Here is a 25,734-nt window from a genome sequence, read left to right as displayed (position 1 = left end):
ATAAAGTACATATAAAAACGAATACTTCATTTGGTAAATGGTACCTGTTAGTAACCATAACCAAAATGATTTCTTCTGCAGAAGTTTTCTTTTTCTTCTGCAGAAGATTATAACATATTTTGATAACTGCTTCTGAAAATATGAAAATTTGAAAAAAATATGAAAACTTGTATCTAAAATGGTGACTAGTTGCTTTTAGAGTAAGGAAAGAGAGTCTTAAAAAAAAGGAAAGAGAGTCTTAAATTGTAGCACTGGAGAATTTTATTTTCAGATAGTAATTGTTGGAATGCAGAACAGATTTTCAAGGGAAATTAAGAAATTGCTGTTTTTGGACGTCTGTACAAATAGGAAACATTCTTCTCTGGTATGACTTGGCTGTTGTTTCTCACTTGACAAAGACTGCTAAATTCTACATATTCTTTGCCAGACAACCAAGTCAAGGATCTTGCATGAGTCTACATGAAATTCTAATAATTCACTATGGATGCTGAAAGTTTCTGTATTAAGACAATACAAGTTTTGGGGTGCCTGAGTGGCTCAGTTGGTTAAGTGTCCAAGTCTTTGTTTCAGCTCAGGTTGTGATCTCAGGGTTGTAAGATCAACTCCCGCCCCCCCCATCGCTGTCAGGCTCAGCACTCAGCTTGGAGTCTGTTTAGATTCTCTCTCCCTCTACCTCTGTCTCTTCCACACATGTTCTCTTGGAAAAAAAAACAAACAACAAACTTAAAAAGACAACATATGCTTTATCTAGACATCTGAAGGATAAAACTATTGAACTGAGTAGATGATTACCAGTTTAGCACCACATATGTGTGGTCTACATATATATAACATGCCCATTTCTCCACTAAAAAAGTCTATACTGATGAATGACTATAAATCAAAGTATGATTATAAAATAATGATGCAATCTGCCTATGAAAATTAGTCTTATTGGTTTCTAATTATTTTTTAACTTATTTATTTTTTAACTTTGTTTTTACTTGGTGCCAAACTAAATAAAAGGGATTTGAGGAAGAATAAGAAATAATCTCTTATCCTAAAGAAGTTACATTTAAATGGAATAGGAAAGTAAACCCAAAATTGTAATTCACATAAACATTAAGTTATATGATTCCCTCCCCAAATGCTGATAGTCAATGGACAGCTGGAACAATTCTTACCTTTTGAAGGAGGTACTTCTTTTCCAGTATATGGGTGTAACTTTACCCTCTTTTTCCCTCTCTTAGATTCAAATATGTCAGCGATTTTCAATACAAGCTGAAAAAAGACCAACAAAGTACAAGTTAATATCAACACCAACTTGGTTTTTTTAAAGACTATTTTTATTTTTGTTATTATTTATTTTTATTTATTTACTTTTAAAAGATTTTATTTATTTATTCATGAGAGACACAGAGAGAGAGAGAGGCAGAGACACAGGCAGAGGGAGAAGCAGGTTCTATGCAGGGAGCCCGACGCAGGACTCAATCCCAGGTCTCCAGGATCAGGCCCTGGGCTGAAGGCGGCGCTAAACCGCTAAGCCAGCCGGGCTGCCCTAAAGACTATATTTTAATCTCTATACCCACCTCGGGGTTCCAACTCACAACCCCTAGATCAAGAGTCGCACACTCTACTGCCTGTACTAGCCAGGTGCCCCTCACTTTTTTTTTTTTTTTAAAGATTAAATACCAAGTTTTGATGATATTAATTTATTAGTGATTCTCATTAGAGAAAGATCCACTTGATAAATAAAAGCCTTTACATTTTTTCATTTTGAATCTAAAGTGGAATTTTATATTAAGATAAAATGTTTCAATACAAAGTCCATACATCATGAGTAAGAAGAGGAGAAAAGGGTATCTCCTTTCCAGAAGAACCAAGCACAGGCTCTTAGATTCCTTGTCACTCTACGTCACAACATGCAAGATATCTGCCTACTGCGCTCTATTTGTTGACCAAACCTTTCCTGTTGTCCAGAGTAGGAAGAGGAATACTCATTCCACTTGGAAGGCAGGATAAGGCTCAGTTATTTCTATTCCCAGGAATTCTCTGCAAAAAGAAGATAATCATGCTGACAAAGTTTTTGTCAAAGCAAAAAACTCTTTGCTGTCAGGAGCACTAATATCGTAATTTATTTTAGAAATGTCATAAAAATAGGAGCCTCTCAAATACGCTTTAGTATAAAAACCAGGCTTCAGGGCGCCTGGGTGGCACAGTCAGTTTAGCATCTGCCTTCAGCTAGGGTCATGATCTCAGGGCCCTGGGATCAAGTCCTGCATCGGGCTCCCTGCTCCAAGGGGAGCCTGCTTCTCCCTCATCCTCTGCCTCTTCCCTGGCTTGTGCATGTATGCACTCTCTCCCTCTCTCTCAGATAAATAATTAAAATCTTAAAGAACAAAAACAAAAACAAAAAAACTAGGCTTCACTTAATAAGCGTGACTTAGAATGTTTTTCTTCGCTGCTGGGAGGTGTGCATGAAAGAGACAGACAGACAGACACACACACACACACACACACACACACAGAGTAGGGTTAAAAAAGAGTAAAGATGTGTCAACAAAACTCAAAAAGTCTTTTAAAAAGAGGAAAAAATAGGGACGCCTGGGTGGCTTAGTGGTTGACTATCTGCCTTTGGCTCAGGGTGTGATCCCTCAGGCCTGGGATCGAGTCCCACATCAGGCTCCCTGAATGGAGCATGCTTCTCCCTCTGCTGTCTCTGCCTGCCTCTCTCTCTGTGTGTCTCTCATGAATAAATAAATAAAATCTTAAAAAAAAAAAAAGAGGAAAAAAATCAAGCTGATGAACAGCCATTTTTAAAAGGACGAATTTGGGGCATCTGGTCAGCTCAGTCGCCGGAACATGCAGCTCTTGATCTTGCGGTTGTGAGTTTGAGCCCCACGGTGGGTGTAGAGACTGCTTAAATAAATAAACTTAAAAAATAAATAAAAGGAGGAATTCATTAGTTTTTCACACATATTTATCATTCTTCTTAAAATTCCAAGCTTTGCATTAATCATTAATCCTGATTTAACATATTTAATACCAGAATTACAACTGTTAGGAACATAAGAACCAACAGTTGCTTGAGAAAAATGTTCCTCTTTTCTCTTTTGTCTTGTTTCTCTAGCAATCCTGGCAATCCATAGGCAGCGAATCAGTCCAGACCAAGAAAAAATAACATGTGAGAAACATGTGCTTCCAATATGCAGATTATTCCCACATTTTTGGATGAGTTTATTCTTTTAAAGATTTGGTAGCTTCCATTCAAGTGAAAATTTACCAATATTCTTAAGTATTACCATTATGAAAAAAACAAGAGAATCCAAAATAAAAAGGTATTGTTAGGGGCTTAGGAAAGACATAGAGAGTAAACATGTATTTTGAGACATAATGACCAAAAATAGTGTAATTATTATTTTGCCTTTAAGATTTATTTATTTATTTTAGAAAAAGAGAGTGTGAGCTCAAGGGGTATTAGGGGCAGAGGGAGAGGGAGAGAGAATCTTAAGTAGACATGACGCTGAGTGCAGAGCCTGACATGGGGCTCAGTCTGATGACCGAGAGCATGACTGGAGCTGAAACCAAGAATTGTATGCTTAACTTAGCACCACCTGGGTCCCCTTAAAAATTGTGTAATTATTAATGAGCATTTGAAAATTATACTCAAAGAGACTCAAATATTTTAAAGGAAAGGGAATTATCTGTTGTAGAAATAGAAGATAAAGTAATAAAATTGAAATTTTGGTTATGAGTTAGGAAGAGGAGCTTACATTTACTGTCTGGTAAATACTGTAGGATACAGAAGGAAATACTGTAGAATATTCTTCCTAAGAAATTATAGAAACCATATTGCTATACACAGTTGCAACGAACAATGTGAGACATTAGGAAATCTACTCTTGCAAACAATCCCACACAGGCTCTCACAGTAGGGAAAGAAAAGAAGGGTGGGGAGAGGCATATGGACTACATCAGTGATCTTCAAACTATGAAACTAGTTTTCCTTCCAGGGATAGTTCTAGTCATCAAAGGGGAAGTAAAAGAAAACTGCTTTCCTCATGGAATGCTGTTGCTGAAGATACTCAACAGTCAAAATTTGTACTGTAAATAGGACATCCTAATAGGATTTAATCCAAAGAGGGTCGCTAACAGTTTATTCCTGCTTGATCAGCAAGAGTTCCTCACCAGATTTTCCCACCTCACTTCTCAAAAGACCTTTGAAGCAATACTAGAAGAAGAAAAGTTGGATCATATCACCTATGGTTAGAAAGAGAACAAGCTTTGAGTACTTGGGGGATCCACAGTACCTAAAACACAGAAGCAGAAATTAAAAGCACAGCAAATTTCCTTGGGTCTCATTAAAATCTACAATTCATTATTCCCAAATATTGGTTAATGTCATTCCAAGAATGTCTTAAATGCAATCCCTTATGTGTTTGTAGTCTCAACCCCTGTGAACACATGATCTGTCATCTCTGGGTCATGTAAGGAGGCTGCTTTGTTGTGTCAGCATGATCTACCAGAGGAGAGAACTACTGTAGAATGCCTAGCAATTCTCTAAATATCTGATTCTTACATATTCCTCACCATACGCAGGACAGTAAACAGCTAAAGAGTTGTGTGTTTTGTTTTTATTTTTTCACTGAGAGGTGTGTTTAGTGCTTTTTTAAAACCATGTGTCTTTAACTCTTCACATATTAAAGAGGGAGGGGCAGGAAACAGATCAGAAGAATTAAAGTATTGTGGAACAGAATATTTCCCAAGGAACCAATTAGCAGTTACTAAACCAAAAAACAGCTGGGACTTTCGTTTAATGTTAAAATCAGGCACAAAAATAGTGTGCCAAATGAATACATTAACTAATTCAGATGGGATTAAGGGAAGGAATACTACTTAAATGATTTGATTTTTTTTTCATTTATGCAGAAAAAATACTATTTAAATTATTTTTTCATTTCTGAAAACATTCTAAATCATAGAAGAATGAAGTAACAAAGAATTTTAAAATATTTTCATGCAACTTAAGTGTCTCTCCTTAAAAAAATATATCTGTCTACAAATAATCTCAATTTCTTCATTTTGGTTCTAATAGTTCTGGTGGAGATGATTTAGATTTACTGCCTTTTCTCTCTTGAGAGAGAAATCATTTATTTAATGTAATTGCTGATAATTTCTATTTCCAAGTAAGAGTCAAATTTATTTTTTCTGCCAAATGGAAATTTTTTCCCCAAATTAAAGGCATATACTTTGTTATTACTGAAAATCTGTAAACTCAGGCACAAAACTTGTTTACTTTGGCATTTAAATAAATGAGCGAAAATAACACAGAAGCCAGTTTAATAGAATGTCCTCTTACATGAGAGTCTAGTGCTTCCTTCAAACAGGCAGCTGATTTTAATGAGAACTAAGATAACCAAAGTGAAACCTTCCATCTAAAATCAATTTTTCAAATCCATAAAGAAGCCCTGGCAAAAGCCACTCAGCATTTTTCGTGTATGAGCAAAAAACCTAAAACTTAAGGCGGCCTTCCAAATCTTCTCATTCCAGTAGATCAGTTCTAACCTATTATTCATTTCAGTCTAAAGTTTATTTATTCTCATTTATGGAAATGAAGTAAGAGTCAAAGAATGAAAGTACTAGAGTCCTTACCCTTGGAAGATTTTTCTTTTTCCTGTTTGCAACTTCTCCAGCTCGGAAAAGCTTCCATTCAGTTAAAGTGACAGGCAAAGTGGTATCCTTTGTAAGCTTTGACCGTAAATAAGCTTGGGAGGTTTTCAGTTCCATAGTCTTCCGGTGGAGGAACTGAGGTTTGGGAGGAAGCTACAATAGGAGGAGATGAATTGGTAATGCAGATGTCTAGGTAATGCAGATGTTCTCAGGATCAAGTTGTCTTAGAAAAAGATTTATCTTGTCTTTAAGTTTATGCTTGCATATCTTGTCTTGACAATTTATATTGTCTTTAAAGTCACCTCATTCAAGGACACCAGAATTTCCTTTTTACTATTTGTAAAGTCGTTTCTAAGGTTTCTAATCGAAGGGTCTACTACATTCATCATACTTCATCATCACATTTCCAGAAAACAACAGCTCAGAATCCTTGTTAATTCAAGGCAGCCTTTGCTTGCAGGGGTGACAAATGCTTTCAGGGGCAGGGCAGGTAATTTAGGCCATAGACTGTAATGGGACCAATAGGGAGCTGTGCTAACTACAGTGACATGAAAAGCTCATGGCTTGTCTAAAGGTGTTCATATTCTCATTTTTTTGTTGAAGTGTTAGTAAATGAACAAACAAAAAACCCCAAACCAAAGAAACAAAAAACTGTTGTGCTGCCCAAACCAACCCCCCCACTGCCAAAGAACACAAAAACCACCACTACCAACAAAACCCATATTTCAGTGCCTCTTAATCTAGGTCCTAGTTAAATAAACCATATTAGCCTTCTTGTGGAGATCATAAACAAAATTCTTGTTAATCATATATCATGTTTTCTTATATTAATTATTTGGTTATACCTTTGGTGCTCTGAAAGCACTTTTAGGGGGTGGTAGCTTCCATGCCGAAGGGGATCTCCACATGGGCAAAGGCTGCACTGGAATATCTTCATATGGATTTTCTTTGGTGGGATCTTCAAAAATAATGGGAAAACAAAAGTTTAGAGAAATGTAGTTAAATGGAAACAAAGTGACTACAGCTAGGAAAAGAAATAAAGAACTATGTTCAGCTTCCTATTCTATAATACTGACACTTTAAGCTTGTAAACCACTCAGGTGTCCAACCAAGCTAAGAAAATTCTCAAAATACTATACTATAAACATCTACTTCTGAACTCAGCAGTCCACTAAGCTAGCTATAAAAACCATTCAAGAATAAAAGAATTTATATGACAAAAGTTTCCCTGTTTAAAAGAAATATCCACAGCAAAAGATGCTTGATTATAAAAGAAAATACCATCCTGTAGCGAAGGGCCCCATCAACTATATACTCATTAAATTTAATTGCAAAGTTTGCAGACACGTACATATGATATCCTCATAGATATTGTCCTCCGACTGTGTGTAATAAAGTGCTGAGCCAGAATTTCTTCCAAGTTCTTCATGAATCTTCTGTGAGTTCCGATTTCGAAAGTGCTGAATATCCTCAAACTCAAAGGATTTCCTTAAGAAAGGAGATATGTTTTAAAGTTATATGTTTTAAAACTCTAGTCTTCTTTAAATTGGTATGATAAAGAGAAATCATTAAGTAAAGGACTTGTGGGGCGCCTGGGTGGCTCAGTCAGTTAAGTATCTGCCTTTGGTTCAGGTCATGATCTCAGGGTCCTGGGATCGAGTCCTTCATCAGGCTTCCTGTTCAGCTGGAAGCCTGCTTCTGCCCCTCCCCACCACCCCCCTGTTTGTGCTCTCTCTGTCAAATAAACAAATAAAACTTTTTTTTTTAAAGTAAAGGACTTGTATGCAAAATTACAGAGTTTTTTTCTTTTATCAGATACCTAATAATAACAGACTAGGCTGGTACCTTATACACACCAGGAGAAAATTGGAGACTTCTTTGGGCCAATGATATTCATGTTCTTTATTACGTACCTTTATTAAATTCCCTCTCTAATGAAAAGTGAAGCCAAGACCAGCATGCCCTAAATGAAGCAGAAGAATGTACGTACTTCCCTACACATTCTTACAGATTAAAAAACGCAAGTTTTTCTGATGTTCTGATGTCAGCAGATTGTCTTAGAAATTATCTCCTTTTGTAGGTACTTCTCCCTTGGGTTCATCAACATCTGTAAAATCAAACTAGGCCTGTAACCCAGACAGGGAAATGAAAATGGCTTTGAAAAGAAAAAAGCAGCTCAGTAGTTCTGAAAGGACAATACATAGAAATCATTACGAAGCAAATAAAAACATACCTTTTAGATCTCCCTCTGATTTTTCTGCCATATTTCTTTGGTTCAGGTTCCTGAGAAGAGGCCAAAGAAGACTCTGCACAAGAATTATTTTCACAGTATTTTCTGTCACAGTTTCTTTCTTTACATGGCATATCACCGGATTCAGACAAATATCTGAATGTCCTACGAGGTTTGGGCAGAGGATTTATAGAAGGTCCACATTCTTGTCCCTCGGGTTCAGAGTAAACATTTTCTAAGCTCTTGGTTATTCCATATGAGCCATCCAAAACTCGGAAATCCAGTTCTTTTTCTGAAGAATCACAATGTTCTAAAGACAAAGTGAAGACTTTATCTGGGGGGAGTGCTTCTATTTTCTTCCACAGTATCTGTGAGGTATAGAAATTTCCAGGAGGTAAGGAAGTCTCTGGATCCAAAGCAACTTCTTTCCCGTTTTCAATCTGTTTGACCCGAGAACATACCCAACTGGATTCCGATTCCTTTCTAAAGGGGTGAGCATCATCATCATTGCCATGTTTCTTGCTTTCATCCTCAGCTTGATCGTGCCTTGTAGCATCTTTGTTAGTATCCAGGCCAACATTATGAGAGTTGGTTACATCCAACTTTATGCTCTTTCCTTCAGCAACAGGAGTTTTCTTAAGAAGAATCTCTTGATGATAGTTATTGTATCTCACTCCAAAGTCCTTTGGCTGCCACTTCTCTGCATGAGATATACCATTAGTTCTTCCTTCCCACTGAGAAATTTTTTGTTTGATGTTTTTGCAGTGGCTTCTTGACAGTGTCTGAACAGCAGAACGAGAAAAACCAGCATCCATGTTCCCAGTTGGGTGCATGACAAAGCATGAATTTCACTGAGGCTCCATTACAAGGAACTGTGAAATACTGTATTCTTTTTATCCTGTCCGTTAGAATCCAAACAATTCCAGTATTTACCTTTCATCTTTAACTTGGAAATCTCTTTTTAAATAGAAAAATCTTGATCATGGGACCTTGCTGAAAATGGCTGTGATTTTATCTTGAATATTCCTATTAAAAAGGGACAATCCTGTGTTAACACAGTTTTATAATCTCCCAATTTAAAGTCCACTAAAACACTGCCTATCTATCCCGAAATAATCCATTTACATTGCCTAGGTAAAAATGTACCTGTCACCCATTAAGTAATTCAGCTCCACAGAGGCATTCCTAAGATGGTGATGTAACACAGAGAAAATATCACTTGTGATATTTTTCAGATTGTCAGCGTCAATGTTCTGCCATATGTAATTTCCTAAAGTTACGGAGAATGAGGTTTTATAAGAGATTACACATAGTAGTGTACAATATTACAACATCAATTCTTTATGAAATCTTCTCAGTGAAACAAAGACCAGCAAAGTATCATCTCAAGTAACTAAAAAGTACATATATGCATCCAGAGCAAGAGCCCTTTAGTCCGGAAATACATCAATACCTAATATCTTTCTTCTACCCTATGTTGGGAGACAAATATTAGCTTTCATTTTAACACACCCTTATTTCAACTTTACTATTAGCAGTACAGGATTCCATAGGCGCAGTGCTAATGACAATCCAATGTGTCATTATTTAACAGTTACTTTAAAATATTGTCATTGGGGCACCTGGGTGGCTCAGTGGTTGAGCATCTGCCTTTGACTCAGGGTGTGATCCTGGGGTCCCGGGATCGAGTCCCACATTGGGCTTCTCGCGGGAGAACCTGCTTCTCCCTCTGCCTGTGTCTCTGCCTCTCTCTCTGTGTCTCTCATGAATAAATAAAATCTTAAAAAAATAAAAATAAATAAAATATCATCACTGACTGAATTTTGCACATCTCTGCCACCACACCTTGGACCCAAATCAGCAAAAATACTTACAGCCACTGTCACATTCCTTCCCTTCCCATACAGGCTTCACTCATTTAGGCTCATAAATGTTTCCTCAAATGTAAAATTTGGCATAGAACTATTCTTGTTAGTTGAGTAAAGACCTGATCTCACATTCTACTGTATACTGGTTATAAATAGCAACTGATTCAAAACTTCCTGAGGCAGGGGTCATCCTTCCTTGCGCTTTGTCTGTGGGACCCTGATTAACAGGCAGGAAAATATCTTGGCCGGGTTCTGTCAGAGCAGCTGACCAAAACTGCTACACAGTTCACACTCAAAATTTATTCTAGGCAGGGCAACTGCTAACCAGGACTTCTACCAACTTTCTTTCTTTTTTTTTATAATAAATTTATTTTTTATTGGTGTTCAATTTACCAACATACAGAAGAATAACACCCAGTGCTCATCCCGTCAAGTGCCCCCCTCAGTGCCCGTCACCCATTCACCCCCACCCCCCGCCCTCCTCCCCTTCCACCACCCCTAGTTCGTTTCCCAGAGTTATACCAACTTTCTTTTAAACCATTCCTACAAGTCAGTAGGAAAACCAGCTTTGCTGGCAAATAAACTTTGATGAGGATCTAAGGCAAAAAAAAAAAACAAAATAAAAACAAAAAACCATTCTAAATAATCATAAGAAATTAAACTAATGTGGGTGGAAAAAAACCCCAAAGCCCTGAAATACCAAAACTGTTGTTGCAGAACCCTAGTTTTTGTTTTTGTTTTTTGGCTGCTGCCACCGTCACCACAGCTCCCAGCCCCTGCTCCGCATGACCTGCCCGCACTATCTGGCACCCAGGCCCAGAACTCTCAATAAAAGATTTTTTGTGGATTATCTATCTATCTATCTATCTATCTATCTATCTATCTATCTATCATCTATTTATTCATGAGAATATGCAGAGACACAGGCAGAGGAGAAGCAGGCTTCCTGTGGGGAGCCCAATGTGGGACTTGATACCAGGACCCCGGGATCATGACCTGAGCCAAATGCAGACACTCAACCATTGGGCCACACAGTGCCTTCGATAAAAGATTAATGCATAATGGGATCCCTGGGTGGCGCAGCGGTTTAGCGCCTGCCTTTGGCCCAGGGCGCGATCCTGGAGACCAGGGATCGAATCCCACGTCGGGCTCCCGGTGCATGGAGCCTGCTTCTCACTCTGCCTGTGTCTCTGCCTCTCTCTCTCTCTCTGTGACTATCATAAATAAATAAAAATTTTTAAAAAATTAAAAAAAAGATTAATGCATACAGTTTGAAGGTACAATCAGCTACTGCTCATTATTAAAACTTTAAATCATTTTGTTGCTTCTGATGTTTATAGAGGATTCCTAAGGATTTTAGGGTGTCCTTGAGACTCACATTTTCCTCACTACAGACTACATGGGAGTACAGTTGACCCTTGAACAAGGCCAGGGTGAGTGGTGCTGACCTCCTCCCGCAGTTGAAAATTTGTGTATAACTTTTGACTCCTTCAAAATTTAATTACCAACAGCCTACAGATGGTAGGAAGCCTCAGCAATAACATTAACAGCTGATTAACACATATTTTGTATGTTTTATGTATTATATACTGTTTCTTAAAAATATACTGTACTCTCACATCAAACTAGAGAAAAGAAAATATTAAGAAATATCCTAAAGATGAGAAAATATATTTAGTGCTGTACTGTACTTATCGCAAAATATCCACCTATAAGTGAACCCAAACAATTCAAACCTGTGCCATTCAAGAGTCAACTGTATTTTTCTCTCTCCTAGGAGCCTAGTAGAGGTTTCTAGCCGTCATTGTTAATGCTTTCTTTACTTTTCCTTTGTTAAAAGGAAAAATTAATATGTGAATGTAAGGTATGAATGTGTTGAACTGGGAAAAAAGATAAAATTTGCTAGGGCTAAAGAAATTTTTAACTTGAGGGCAGCCCTGGTGCCCTAGCGGTTCAGCGCCTCCTGCATGCAGCCCAGGGAGTGATCCTGGAGACCCGGGATTGAGTTCCACATCTGGTTCCTTGCATGGAGCCTGCTTCTACCTCTGCCTGTGTCTCTGCCTCTCTGTGTGTGTTTCTCATGAATAAATAAATAAAATATTTTAAAAAAATTTTTAACTTGAAAATCACTAGCCACAAATGCTAAATTTATGGACTTCACACACAAAGATGAATGATGTGTATTGATGGTGTTTCAGGGGCAATGGAGTAGCATAGCAACATAAGACACTCCTAACATAAGCAGGCATTATAAACAGAAATGCTACTTGCTCCTAAATGTATGTATTAATATACTGTAGCTTTCAAAACATGGACAAAGGATTTCAGAAACAGGAAAGTTTTAATGCACCTAACTAGATAGATTACCTACATAGGTAGTACAGAGAATTTACCTTTTATCTGATTGCACAATTCCAATTTTTGACAGATTAAACTCTTCATAATGTGGCTTGCTTATTCTTATATACAAACTCTGATTCTGTTCCATCTAAAAAATCAGAATCACTCACCAAACCAAGATTTGCATCCATTGTTTTCTTATAGGTATCTCATGTCCAACTGGGGAGGTACCTTGCTCCCCAACACCACCTCCAAGGGCTCTCCTGGTCTGTGAGATACTTTATATCCCACTTCCCACCTCCCCAGTTTCTTGGGTTGACCTCCACTACTAAGTTCTAAGTTGAACATGAACATTCTAAGCCCTAAGTTCTGGCCCAGTTTTCAAGTCCTAGATCTCTCCACAGCTGCATCTTTTGAAAACTCCTAAAGCCAACTCATACATTTGTTCCTAGAGACTGCTTCAAGTTTGCTGCAACAGTTCAAACAAAAACATAGACTGAGAAAATATGACAACTTCAATAATTTTTAGAATTTTTTTCTCTAACTTAATACCACGAAATGAGTCAGACTTCCCTACCCATTAAAGATGACTAAGGCAGGCAGGACTCACAATTTAAAGGGGAAGGAGAGCACTCAATAACCACAGTGGACATCTCAACAGACAAAACAACAGCAACAGTCATTCAGGTCCTTGAGTGAACAAAAGATGAACAAATCTGAAAAATCAAGCATGCTTTTAAAAGTATAATAAAACAGCATGACTGGAATAAAGAGCACTAACCAAACTTTTTTTTTTTCTATTCTTTGTTCCCAAAGAGGTGATCCTTCATCATGTATCCTGGTTTTTAATAATTTTTTTCTTTCTTTATTTATGAGCGACACAGAGAGAGCATGACAGAGAGAGAGACTCACACACACACAGACACAGGCCGAGGAAGAAGCAGGCTCTATGCAGGGATCCCAACGCAGGACTTGATTCTGGGTCTCCAGGATCACACCCTGGGCTGAAGGCAGCGCTAAACCACTGAGCCACCTGGGCTGCCCTGTCTCCTGGTTTTTATTTTCTTAGTATTTACTTTCATCCAAGAAACACATCAATGGAAATTTTATCAGCTTAAAATATAATGCATCATATAACTTATATATAGGATTCTGTGTTTTTAGCATATGAAAAGAAATCAGTTTGAGTCCATCTGGGTAGGTGAAATTCTCTTTGGAAAAGAGAATGCTGATGCTCTATTTCACTAACTCAAGCCTTACATGGAAAGCTTCTCACTCCAAATCCTTTAAATATTTTATTTGATCAAACATTAAATATCTGACAAAACAGGAAGAATGTGTAATATTCTAAAAGTTGATTTAAAAACTGATGAAAGGATATGCTTTTAAAGATATATTTATTTGGGGGGGCATGCGTGAGAAATGGGGGGCGGAGAGAATCTTCAAGCAGACTCCTTACTGAGTGTGGAGCCCAGACAGGGGGTGGGAGGGTGTGGGCTCAACTCACAAACCATGAGATCAAGACCTGAGCTGAAACCAAGTTGGACACTCAACTGACTGAGTCACCCCAGCGTCCCAAGGATATGCTATTAAATGATTAATATTTTTAATGTGCATTTTATACCTCAATTAGAATATTGATGAAAGGGATGAGGAAGACTCACTACTGGCTACAATAGAGTCATTGAACTAGACTTGTCTTCCCAATATAACTATAAAACTTTACTTATATAGTAAATAAAACAAATGCTTTCAGACACTGGATAACAGGTAATACAGGACTGTGATCTCTGAATAAAGGAAAACAAATGAGGCTGGCACTACGCTGGCTCAGTTTTCATGCTGGAGGCTCTTTCCAGAAAACAGCCGAGAACAAGATAACTTTGCTGAATTACAGATTAAGAGATCGGAGTTTGAAGAGGTTAGGAAAGATGGAATTTTCAGGGCAGCATATCATAAAGGAGGGAGCAACAGGGAAAAAGCTCTAGAAATCTACATAGGATCCCCTTGAGTCTTGTTTGAATACTAAGTTTTTAATACTGCACAGGGTAACACTTCACAAGGGTAGAAACAAATTACTGGGAAAAGAACAATTTCCAGGGGGATTCCTGGGTGGCTCAGCGGTTTGGCGCCTGCCTTCGGCCCAGGGCTTGGTCCCAGAGTCCTGGGATGGGGTCCCACATCGGGCTCCTTGCATGGGGCCTGCTTTTCCCTGCTTTAATGGCTTATCTTAATACCTGACCTTCGGCTCAGGTCATGATCTCAGACTCTTGGAATCGAACTCTGCATTGGGCTATCTGCTCAGCAGAGAGTCTGCTTCTCCCTCTCCCTCTGCCCCTCTCCTGCCTGCTCATGCTTGTTTGCTCACACTCTCTTTCAGATAAATAAAAAATTTTAAAAAGTCTTAAAACAATCAAGCTGATTCATAAGGAACTAAAGTACCCACCAAAATAAAACTCAGTAGTTTTTACTAAAAACTAAATCTAGACACTCAGCAATGTAACATTCACAATGTGAAGCATCCATTCAAAATTACAAAACATGTAAAGAAGCCTAAAAGTGAGAAAAATCAGGAGAAAAATCAGTCAAGAGAAACAGAACCAAAAATGACAGACACGATAGAGTTGGCAGACAAAAATCTCAGGTCAGATACTTTAAATACATTCATCAACTTAAAGGAAAACATGAACATAATCAGTAGTGAAATTAAGATATAAGAAAAAAGGAAAAACAGAGCCTCTGGAACTTAAAAAAAAAAAATGCCCTATCTGAAATGAAAAATTCACTGGATGGGCTGAACAGCAGATTTTATTTTATTTTTAAAGATTTTATTTATTTATTTTTCTTTTTAAAGATTTTATTTATTTATTCATGAGAGACACAGAAAGAGAAAGGCAAACACAGGCAGAGGGAGAAGCAAGCTCCACGCAGGGAGCCTGATGTGGGACTTGATCCTGGGACCCCAGGATCACGCCCTGAGCCAAAGGCAGAGGCTTAACCGCTGAGCCACCCAGGCATCCCAGATTTTATTTATTTATTCATGAGAGACACACAGAGAGAGGCAGAGACACAGGCAGAGGGAGAAACAGATTCCTTGAGGGAAGCCTGATGTGGGACTCGATCCCAGGACCCCGGGATCACGCCCTGAGCCAAAGGCAGACGCTCAACCACTGAGCCACCCAGGTGCCTTGAATAGCAGATTTTAGATACTGAAGAAGGATGATCAATGAAGTAAAATAAGGACCAATAGAAATTGTTAAAAACAAAAGTGAAGCACAGAGAGAAGAAAAGCTAATGCTAAAACAAAACCCCAAACCAGGTTCTTCCTAAAACAGTATCAAGCAGTTTACCTTACATACATTTGGAATCCCACACATGAAGGGGGAAGGAAGACAGAACAATATTTCAAAAAATAATAGCTGGGCAGCCTGGGTGGCTCAGCAGTTTAGCACCACTTTCAGCCCAGGGCGTGATCCTGGAGACCCGGAATCGAGTCCCACGTCGGGCTCCCTGCATGGAGTCTGCTTCTCCCTCTGCCTATGTCTCTGCCTCTCTCTCTCTCTGTCTCTCTCTCTGTCTCTCATGAATAAATAAATAAAAATCTTTAAAAAAATAATAGCTGAAATTTTTCTAAATCTCATGAAAATTCTAAATCTGTAGATTTAAAAGAGTCAACATATCTCAAACAAGATAAACACAAAGAAAGCCTTTTCAAGTCAAACCATAATCAAGCTGCTGAGAATCAGTGACAAAGAGAAAATTCTTAAGTGGCTAGAACAACAACAACAAAATTACATATCACATATAGAGAAAAGGGTAAGCAGGATACAACAGAAAATATTTAAAGTGTTGACAGGGGAGGTGGACAGGTCTGTGAATACAGAATTCTAGACTTATCCTTCAAAATGAGGGTTGAAATAAACACATTTTCAACTGACAAAAGCTGTGAAAATTTGTGAGCAGCAGACCTGCAGACAGGGCCAGTGACATAATTCGTGGGTCCCAGTGCAAACTGAAAATGTGGGGCCCCTTGTTCAAAATGCAGGAAAAGTGCTTTAAAGGTAGATATGAAGTTTTTTTTCCTTTTTTCCTGCAGTCTCTTTGAATTCATCACAGTGTTCTTTAATTTACTAAAGTTCTAAGTTTAAAAATTTAAATTAGCATGACTTTCCCATTCATGTGTGCAATGCCATTTTAAATATCAGAGCATTTAACTTATATGCAGAATCACTGAAAATAAAACAATTCCTATTTTTGGCTTGTCCTGAAGGGTGCTTCAAGGCTGGCTGAAAGAGAGAAATAGCCAGATTCAGAAGATTGGAAGGAACAAGGGAGGGTTTGTTCAGGCCTGGAACCAGCCAAGAGGAAGCTGTCAGATCTAGGGGTATTTGTGGAATGAGCACAGATTCTCCCAGGAACCTGGAAGCCTAGCTGCAGTGTGGGGCATGCCCAGGCTTCCTTGGGCCTAATGGCTGCCAGAATGCCCCTCCTGCCAGCCACCACACAACATGCCAGGCGCTGGCTGAGGCAGGGTCTGGGGAAGTACAGCCAGATATCTGTCCCTCTTTCTCTCTCTCTTTCTCTCTTAAATGCATAAACAAATAGATCTTTAAAAAAAAAAAAGAAACTATGCAAACTACAAGCCAAAAAATAACGACCTTAGACTAAAGAAAATACTATCAATCTAGAATTCTATGTCCAGCAAAAATAACTTCTAAAACTGAAGGTGAAATAAAATTATTTTAGATTAATAAAAGGAGAAAATTTCTTGACCACAGATCTGCACTACAAGGAATGTTAAAGGAAGTACACAGAAAGCAATGATTAATCAGAATTTTCAGATGAGAAAACTGAAACCCAGAAAGGTAAAATGACATCCAACAGGCACACCTCCCCAACTTGTGCCAGACAGGTAACCCCCAAGTATCTATAAACCTCTGCCCAGAACACACTTGATAATCGGGATCGGGTGGGTGATAGGCTCACCTCTCTAAAACCAAGGCCTCCCCTTGGCTGTTCACCAGATATACCATGGTGCTGACAATGTGGAGTGAGGTAGCCATTGTCATGCCCTGTTTCAAGACACCATGAGTGTACATGCGCAACTTCAACCCTGACAGGCCAGGCTTTTGCTAAGAACAGAGTGACAGTGGTCACAGACTGTAGGTAGGGAAGGGCCACGCAGGGCTAGCTAGAGAGAGGGCAGCTGAGGGCAGCCGGGATGGCTCAGCGGTTTAGCGCCGCCTTCAGCCCAGGGTGTGATCCTGGAGACCCGGGATTGAGTCCCGCATCAGCTCCCTGCATGGAGCCTGCTTCTCCCTCTGCCCGTGTCTCTGCCTCTCTCTCTGTTTCTCATGAATAAATAAAATCTTAAAAAGAAAAAGACAAAAAAAGAGAGAGGGCAGCTGAGAACCCAACTTCAGGAGGTGGCAGGAGGCAGGGCCCCGTGTGAATTGAGACTTCAAATCCTGGTACACTGTATTGTCCAATCAGACTTCACATACGAAACACAAAATCAAGGGTGCCTGGCTGGTTCAGTTGGTAGAGCATGCAACTCTTGATCTTAGGGTTGTGGGTTTAAGTCCCACAGTGGGTGTAGAGATTACTTAAAAATAAAATCTTTAGGGACCCTGGGTGGCTCAGTCATTTAAGTGTCTGCCTTCAGCTCAGGTCATGCTCTTGGGGCCCTGGCATTGAGTTCTGCATTGGGCTCCCTGCTCAGCGGGGTGTCTGCTTCTCCTTATCCCTCTGCCCCTCCCCCTACCTCATGTGCATATGCATGCACTGTCTCTCAAATAAATAAAATCTTTAAAAAAACCCTCACAAATTCAAAGATTAAGTTATCAGAATTTCAAGATGGCTACCACAGAGCATAAAACCTCACAGGGCCCTTCTGAGTGCAGGATCCTATACACTGATTGTCTGCTCATTAAGTTGGCCCTATATACACTATACAAAATGTTATAGAAAGTTATACAAATTGAAGAAAAATGACACCAGATGGAAATCTAGATATGAACAAAGAAATGATGAGAACCAAAAATGGTACACATGGGTAAATTAAAAAACATACTTTTTTCATTATGAATTTCTTTAAAAAGATGATTGGGGCAGCCCAGTGGCTCAGCGGTTTAGTGCTGCCTTCAGCCCAGGGTGTGATCCTGGAGACCCGGGATTGAGTCCCACATCAGGGTCCCTGCATGGAGCCTACTTCTGCCTCTGCTTTTGTCTCTGTCTCTCTGTGTCTCTCATGAATAAATAAATCTTTAAAAGAAAAAGATGATTGCAAACTAAACATAATAATATATTGTGGAATTTATAACAATGTGGTAATGAGATGTAAGAAGAGCACAAAGGAGGGAAAGAAAAATGGAAATACAGTACCATAAATTTATATATGAAGTATTACATTATTTTTTTTAAGATTTTTAAGTAATCTCTACACCTAACACAGGGCTTCAACTCACAACCCCAAAATCAAGAGTTGCATGTTCCTCTGACTGAGCTAGCCAGGAGTCCAATGTAGTACATTATTTGAAGGGGAAAGATTAAAGTTGTATGTTGTGAACTCTAAAGCAATCACTAAAAGAATGGAATTCTTAAAAATAGTCAGTGTAGAAAAAAGTGGGGTTGGGGGAGAGGAGGAAGAACCACAAGAACAACCACCATCACCACCGTAAAACCAACAGAAACAGAAAATGAATAGCAAAGCTGTACACTTAAATCTGACCATACCAATAATTATGTTAAATGTAAATGAAGTTAAACTCTAAATAAAAGGCAAAGATGATCATACTTGATAAAAAATGCAAGATCTAACTCTGCACTTCTTTAAAATCTATGCCTTGAATTTAAAGATACAGATCTGTTAAAGAGGTTCAAACACTAAAGTAAACATTATCATCAGAACACTGGATTAAAAAAAAAACAAAAAACAAAACAAAACAAAAAAAGAACACTGGATTAATCGTATTAATATCAGACAAAGCAGACTTCCAGCCAAGAAATACTAGCAGAGATAAAGACATTTTAAACAAAAATGGAGTCAATTCATTGAGAAGATCCTAAATGTTCATGTACCTAAAAACAGAGTTTCAAAATGTAAGAAGCAAAATATGTCAGAACCAAAAGAACAAATGGACAAGTTTGTAATTTTTCTGAGGATTTCATCAGTCTTCATGAGTAATAGCCAAATTGACAGAAAATCAGGAAATATATAAAAGAATTGAATACTACCAGTAATTAACTTGACCTAAGTAACATTTTAGAACTCTATATCCAACAATAAAATATATATTAAAAAAAATGAAATATATATTCAAGTATACATGGAATATTTACCAGTAAACTTTATGTTGGGCCATAAAATAAAACTTAATGAGTTTTAAATGATTAAAGTCATTCTGAGAATGTTTCTCTAACTCACAATGGAACATAACTAAAAATAAATTGTCAAAAGACATCTGGCAAATGCCAAAATATTTGGAAATAATGCTTATGCTATAAAAGAAAAAAGTTTGGAAACAATGAATGAGGACACTATATCTTGGTGTTTTAAATTGAAACACATTTTATCCTATTAAATTTCAAGTTATTATTTTATTTTTTTAAAATATTTCATTTATTTATTTATGAGAGACACAGAGAGAGGCAGAGACATAGGGGAGAAGCAGACTCCCTATGAGCAGCCTGATGGGGAACTTGATCCCAGGAACCCAAGATCACAACCTGTGCCAAAGACAGACACTCAACCACTGAGCCACCCAGGTGCCCAAGTTATTATTTTAAATTATCCCTCAGATTAAATGCTCTAGGTTAACATCTGTTTAAATTATCTTACTGCCAATTCTGCACAAAACAAACCATCCTTTTCAATATTACATCCTTCTAAATCCTATAGTGAAATCTGAATGTCATTATATCACTTAATATCTAAAAAACAAACAAACAAACAAAAAAACCTCAATGACTTAAGGTTGTTTCTTAAGAAGCAAAAAAAAGTAAGTTAATCTCAAAGCAAATAGAAGAAAGAAAATACTAAAACATAAATATTAATGAAATAGCAACAACTGAACAGAGAAATCAATGCAACATAAAGTTTTTTGATAACATCAACAGATTGATAAATTTAGGTGGACTGAACAAATAAAAAAAGAAAAAGCACAAATTAGCAATATGAAGAATGAAAAAGGGGCCATTACCGTAGATCTTACATTAAAGGATATAAAGTATGATTATGAATAAATTTGTTTTAGTAAATTTGACAACTTAAATGAAATGGACAAATTCCTTGAAAGATACAAATCGCCAAAAGAAACACAAGAAGATACAGGAATTCTGAGTATCTTTATATTTATTTTTTAAATTAAAATTTTAAGTAAAAGCTTTTGCAGGTCCATGTAGCTTCACTGGTTAATTTTATTAAACATCCAAAGAAATAATATTAATCTTACACAAACTCTTTCAGAAAATAGAAGACGAAATATTTTCCAATTCATTTTCTGAGACCAACTTTACCTTGTTAGAAAACCAAAGACACTATAAGAGAAGAAAAATATAGAATAGAACTCATGAACATAAATGTGAATGTCCTTTAGAAATATTAGCAAATAAAATTCATAGATAAATATAAAAGGTACTAAGTCATGACTAAGTAGTTTATAAGAAAATGCAAAGTAGCTTTAACATTAAAAATCATCATATTTATCAGATAATAAAAAAACCACTTGTAATTACCTAAGTAGATGCAAAAAAGCATTTGAAAAAAATTTACTGGGCAGCCCGGGTGGCTCAGTGCCTTCAGTCCGGGACGTGATCCTAGAGACCTGTGATGGAGTCCCATGTCAGGCTTCCTATGTGGAGCCTGCATCTCCCTCTGCCTGTGTCTCTGCCTCTCTTTCTCTCTCTCTCCCTCTCTGTGTCTCTCATGAGTAAATAAATAAAATCTTTAAAAAAATGTACTCATTCATTATTGGGGGAAAAAAAACCCTCTAGCAAATAGGAAATTGAATTTCCACAATCTGATAAATGGCAACTATGAAAAAACTACTGCAAAATCGCACTAAGTGGTAAAAGATTTAACACCTTTCCCTTAAGACTGGGAAAAGGGCAAGGATATTTTCTTTCACTGCTTTTATTCAACAACACTGTATGAGAAGTCATAATCAATGCAATAGGGCATGACAAATTAAATAAAAGGTATTTAGATTGGCAAAGTGCCCTTTCGGCTTGTTAACACTGAGAAATAAGGTCATGAAAAAAGGAGGGCTTGGTGTGGTGCTGCCATTTCTAATGTCTTGGGACTCTGCACCTTTTGCAGAACTTCCAACAGCACTATGTTGGGACAGAGCATCCAGAGGTTCACAATGTATGTGGTCTGTAAGAGCCAGCATGAGGAGGGCCTAGGGAAGAATTTGTCATTTTCAATGGAAAACAAATAGCGTTACTAATTTTGATGACTGTGTACTTTGGATCTGGATTTGCTGCACCTTCTTTTTTATAGTAAGACCCAGCTGCTTAAGAAATAAGGATATTTTAATTAATCCATTAAATAGATGTGAAAAGGAGCATTTAAGAGGTGCAATCTCTTTAAACAATTGGAAAATGAAATGTAAAATAATATTCAAAAAGTCACACAAAAATCATGAAATACATAGGGGTACAAAATTTGTACGTTGAAAACTACAAGACACTGCTAAGAAAAAAAATTAAAGAACTACTAAATAAAGAGATCCATCACATTAATGAACTAGAAGATTCAATTTTGTTAAGACATCAAATTCTCTCAAAATTGATCTATAGATTCAACACAGTTCTAATAAAAAACACGGCAGGCTTTGTTGCAGAAATTGACAAACTGATTCTCAAATTTATCTGGAAATGCAAAGGAATTCAAGTAGCCTAATTTTTTTCAATAATAAGAAAGTTGAACATATACTACTGATTTCAAGACACTATAAAGCTATAGTAAGCAAGACAATGCGTATTAGAGACAAATGGATCAATGGAACAGTACAAAGTCTAGAAACTGACCCACACTTATAGTATCAATTGATTTCCACAAAATGGAAAAATGTCCCATTTTGGGGGAAAATAATCTTTTCAGTAGATGGCTTTGGAACAAATGGATATCTATATGGAAAAAATTAACCTCGACCTTCACCCACATCATTTACAAAAATTAACTTGAAATATATCATAAACCTAAATCTAATAGATAAAACTACAAACCTCCTAGAAGAAAAAAATAGACAAAAATATCTGTAGAGGAAGAAAAGATTTACTAGGACACGAAAAAGAACTAATCTATAGAGACAAACTGACAAATTGGACTTCAAAGTTAAGATCTTGTGCTTTTCTTAAGATGTTTTAAAAATGAAACAGACAGGGAGAGAATATTCAAAATATATATATATCTGACAAGCACTTAATTCCATGATATAAGGAACTATTATAAATCAATGATATGGTAAACAATACAATGAAAATATGCATCATATGTGAACAGACATTTTACAAAAGATGTTATAGGTAGCCAGTAAGTACCATTAAACACCTGAAAAGCACCTGAAAATGACTATCATTAGTCATTAAAAACCTGAAATTAAAACACAAGATACCACTACATACCCATTAGAATGACTAAAATTTAAAAGAATACTAAGTATCGGAGAACCTAGAACTCTCAAACACTGCTGCTATAATATGGTACAATCACTTTGGAAAACAGTTTGGCAGTTTCCTATAAAATTCAACATACAATTGCCATATGAAGTAGCAATTTCACTTGCAGGTATTTAATATGAAAGAAAAGTGTTATGTTTACACACATACTTCTACATGAATATATTCACAGCATCTTTATTCAGAATAGCCCAAACTAGAAACCAAAAGGCCATCAACATTGAATGCATAAACAAAGTGTAATATATTCATACAATCAGATATTTTTCAGTAATAAAAAGAAACAAAACCAACAATACGCACAATGCAGACATCTCCCCAAAACATGAAGAAACAAAAAAGTACATACAGTATGATCCCACTCATATGAAATTCAAGAACAGCCAAAATTAATCTAATTAATTAATCTAATCTAAAAGAAAGAAAGCTGATCTGTGGTTGTCTAGGGCCAGGAGGGTGAGAACTAATCACAAAAGAGTATAAGGGAACTTTTAGGGGTGATGAAAATATTACATATGGTAGTTCCAAGTGTATACATTTGTCAAAAGTAATTGACCATACACTTAAAATGGGTGCATTTTATTGTATGAAATTATATCCTGGGGCAACTGGGCAGCTCAGTCAAAAGAGCATCCAACTCTTTACCTTGGGGTTTTGAATTCAAGTCCCATGTAGGGTGCAGAGATTACTTTAAAAAATAAAAATAAATTTAAAAAATAAAGATAAATTATATCTCAATAAATTATTTAAAGCAAAAAAAAATGATAAAAGGTAAAATACCTAGTACACTCTGAAAATTCTATGCATTTTTGCTCTTAAGACAAATGAGAAAATCAACCTGACTTTTAAAAAAAGGTTTAAGGGGGATCCCTGGGTGGCTCAACAGTCTGGCACCTGCCTTTGGCCCAGGGTGCGATCCTGGAGCCCCGGGATTGAGTCCTGTGTTGGGCTCCCTTCATGGAGCCTGCTTCTCCCTCTGCCTGAGTCTCTGCCTCTCTCTCTCTCTCTCTCTGTCTATCATGAATAAATAAATAAATAAATCTTTAAAAAAATAAATAAAATAAATTTAAAAAAAGGTTTAAAACGAGCACCTGGGTGGCTCAGTGGTTGAGTTTCTGTCTTCAGCCCAGGGCATGATCCTGGGGTCCTTGGATGGAGTCCTGCATCAGGCTCCCTGCCGGAAGCCTGCTTCTCCCTCTGCCGGTGTCTCTGCCTCTCTCTGTGCCTCTCATGAAAAAATAGAATATTTTTTTTAAATGTTTAAAATATGTAATTTTGGCATTGATTTGTATAATATTTTCAATTACAAAGCAATTTCAGTTAATCCATCTCTTCTCTTTTTCATAACAACCTTGATACATATTATTGTATCTGTTTTTAAAGGTGAGGCTACTTAAGCTCAGAGAAGATAAATGAATGGCCTAGGATACAAAGCCCAAAGTTTTCTTCTATATCACAGCTACTTTAAAAATTTTGACAATAATTTCAACTTTTTCCTCTGCCAGAGCCAGAGCCAAGGAGTATTCTAATTGTTTCCCATGCAATAAAGAAAAAAAACAAAAAACAAAAGGCAACAGGATGTGATTTCCTGAATCTGAACCTTTAAGGGAAAACAATGCTAAAAGCAAATTTAAAAACAAAGGGCGAGGGCACCCGGGTGGCTCAGTTGGTTAACCATCTGACTTCAGCTCAGATCATGATCCCAGGGTCCTGGGATTGAGCCCTCCACTGGTTTCCCTGCTCAATGGAGATTCTACTTCTCCCTCTCCTCCTCACTTGTGCTCTCTCTCTCAAATAAATAAAATCTTAAAAAAACAACAACAAATGGTCTCCTTGGTTGAAGCACCCCCTCAAAGTAGGTGCTACTGGTCTTCTGTACCCTTAATAACAAGTGACAATCATTTAATTAAATAGCATTAATAAATTTGTTACTGAACAAACAAAATCCAAAAGTGAATTTCACTTTGGGGACAATTCAACTATCTTTCAGCAAAAACAATGCTCTATTTAATTTTCAAGTAAGATTAAATGCTTGGGGACAAAGGACTTAACAAGGGTCCATATTTGTATGAATTCCAGAACTTTTGGGAACAGTGAATATAGGCTGAATAAAATATGTTAAATTTTTTTTTTTTTAAATCAAGAGTCAGACATTCAGCCAACTGAGCCACGCAGGCATCTCTTCCTCTTTCATCTTAGATACATTATATCACGTAGTGAAATTGAGAGAAATCTTTTTTTTTTTAAGATTTTATTTATTTATTCATGAGAGACACTGATAGAGAGGCAGAGACATAGGCAGAGGGAGAAGCAGGCTTCCTATGGGGAGCCTGATGTGGGACTTGATCCCAGGACTCCAGGATCACTCCCTGAGCTGAAGGCAGATGCTCAACCGCCGAGCCACCCAGGCGTCCCTATGTTAATTATTTTAAACAAAAATCACTTTTTGTATTCTAGTCTACATTCTGTAGAACCAGTATCACCTTTCTCTGAACAACAGATTTTGATCAGGAAATCTAAAACAAGTTATCATACCACCATATTCTTTTTTTTTTTTTTCATACCACCATATTCTTAACCAGATAAATAATCTGAGATTTCTTCCTCAATGAATTTAACCCCCAAGAATATTACACTATCCATTGCAGATTTACTTTAAGCTCTTAGCTGTTCTTTTGTGAAGAGCTGCATAAATGCCTATGTTTAAAATGCAAGTTTTAGGGGCATCTGGGTGGTTCAGTGGTTAAGCGTCTGCCTCCGGCCAGGATCATGATCCTGGGTCCTAGGATTGAGTCCTGAATCAGGCTCCCTGCAGGGTGCCTGCCTCTCCCTCTGCCTATGTCTCTGCCTCTCTGTGTCTCTCATGAATAAATAAAATATTTAAAAAATAAGTAAATAAAATAAAATAATGCAAATTTCAGGGGGTACCTGGGTGATTCAGTCAGTCAGTTGGGCATCTGACTC

General features: G+C 37.3%; 1 protein-coding gene across 9 annotated transcripts in view; it reads right to left on the bottom strand.

Moving 5' to 3' along the window:
- The window catches only part of DENND2C (DENN domain containing 2C), an 82,982-nt gene that overhangs the window by 30,240 nt on the left and 27,008 nt on the right, over positions 1-25,734 (bottom strand). For 5 of the 9 annotated variants that reach the window (XM_072769675.1, XM_072769684.1, XM_072769685.1 and 2 more), the window contains 5 exons: positions 7,883-8,905; positions 7,001-7,137; positions 6,495-6,607; positions 5,632-5,802; positions 1,164-1,260 (listed from right to left, as the gene is read on the bottom strand). In XM_072769675.1, the coding sequence (XP_072625776.1) occupies positions 1,164-1,260; positions 5,632-5,802; positions 6,495-6,607; positions 7,001-7,137; positions 7,883-8,712 (1,348 nt within the window). In that variant the 5' untranslated portion in view covers positions 8,713-8,905. Of the gene's footprint in view, positions 1-1,163; positions 1,261-5,631; positions 5,803-6,494; positions 6,608-7,000; positions 7,138-7,882; positions 8,906-9,025; positions 9,152-9,753; positions 9,891-23,861; positions 23,996-25,734 lie in introns of those variants that run through there. The other 4 variants (XM_072769679.1, XM_072769678.1, XM_072769683.1 and 1 more) reach the window with 3 other exon arrangements.

Source organism: Canis lupus, chromosome 12 (assembly GCF_048164855.1).
Source record: "Canis lupus baileyi chromosome 12, mCanLup2.hap1, whole genome shotgun sequence".
Lineage (NCBI taxonomy): Eukaryota > Metazoa > Chordata > Mammalia > Carnivora > Canidae > Canis > Canis lupus.
The sequence above is the reverse complement of the archived record's forward strand: the minus strand, read 5'-3'. Positions and strand labels throughout refer to the sequence as shown.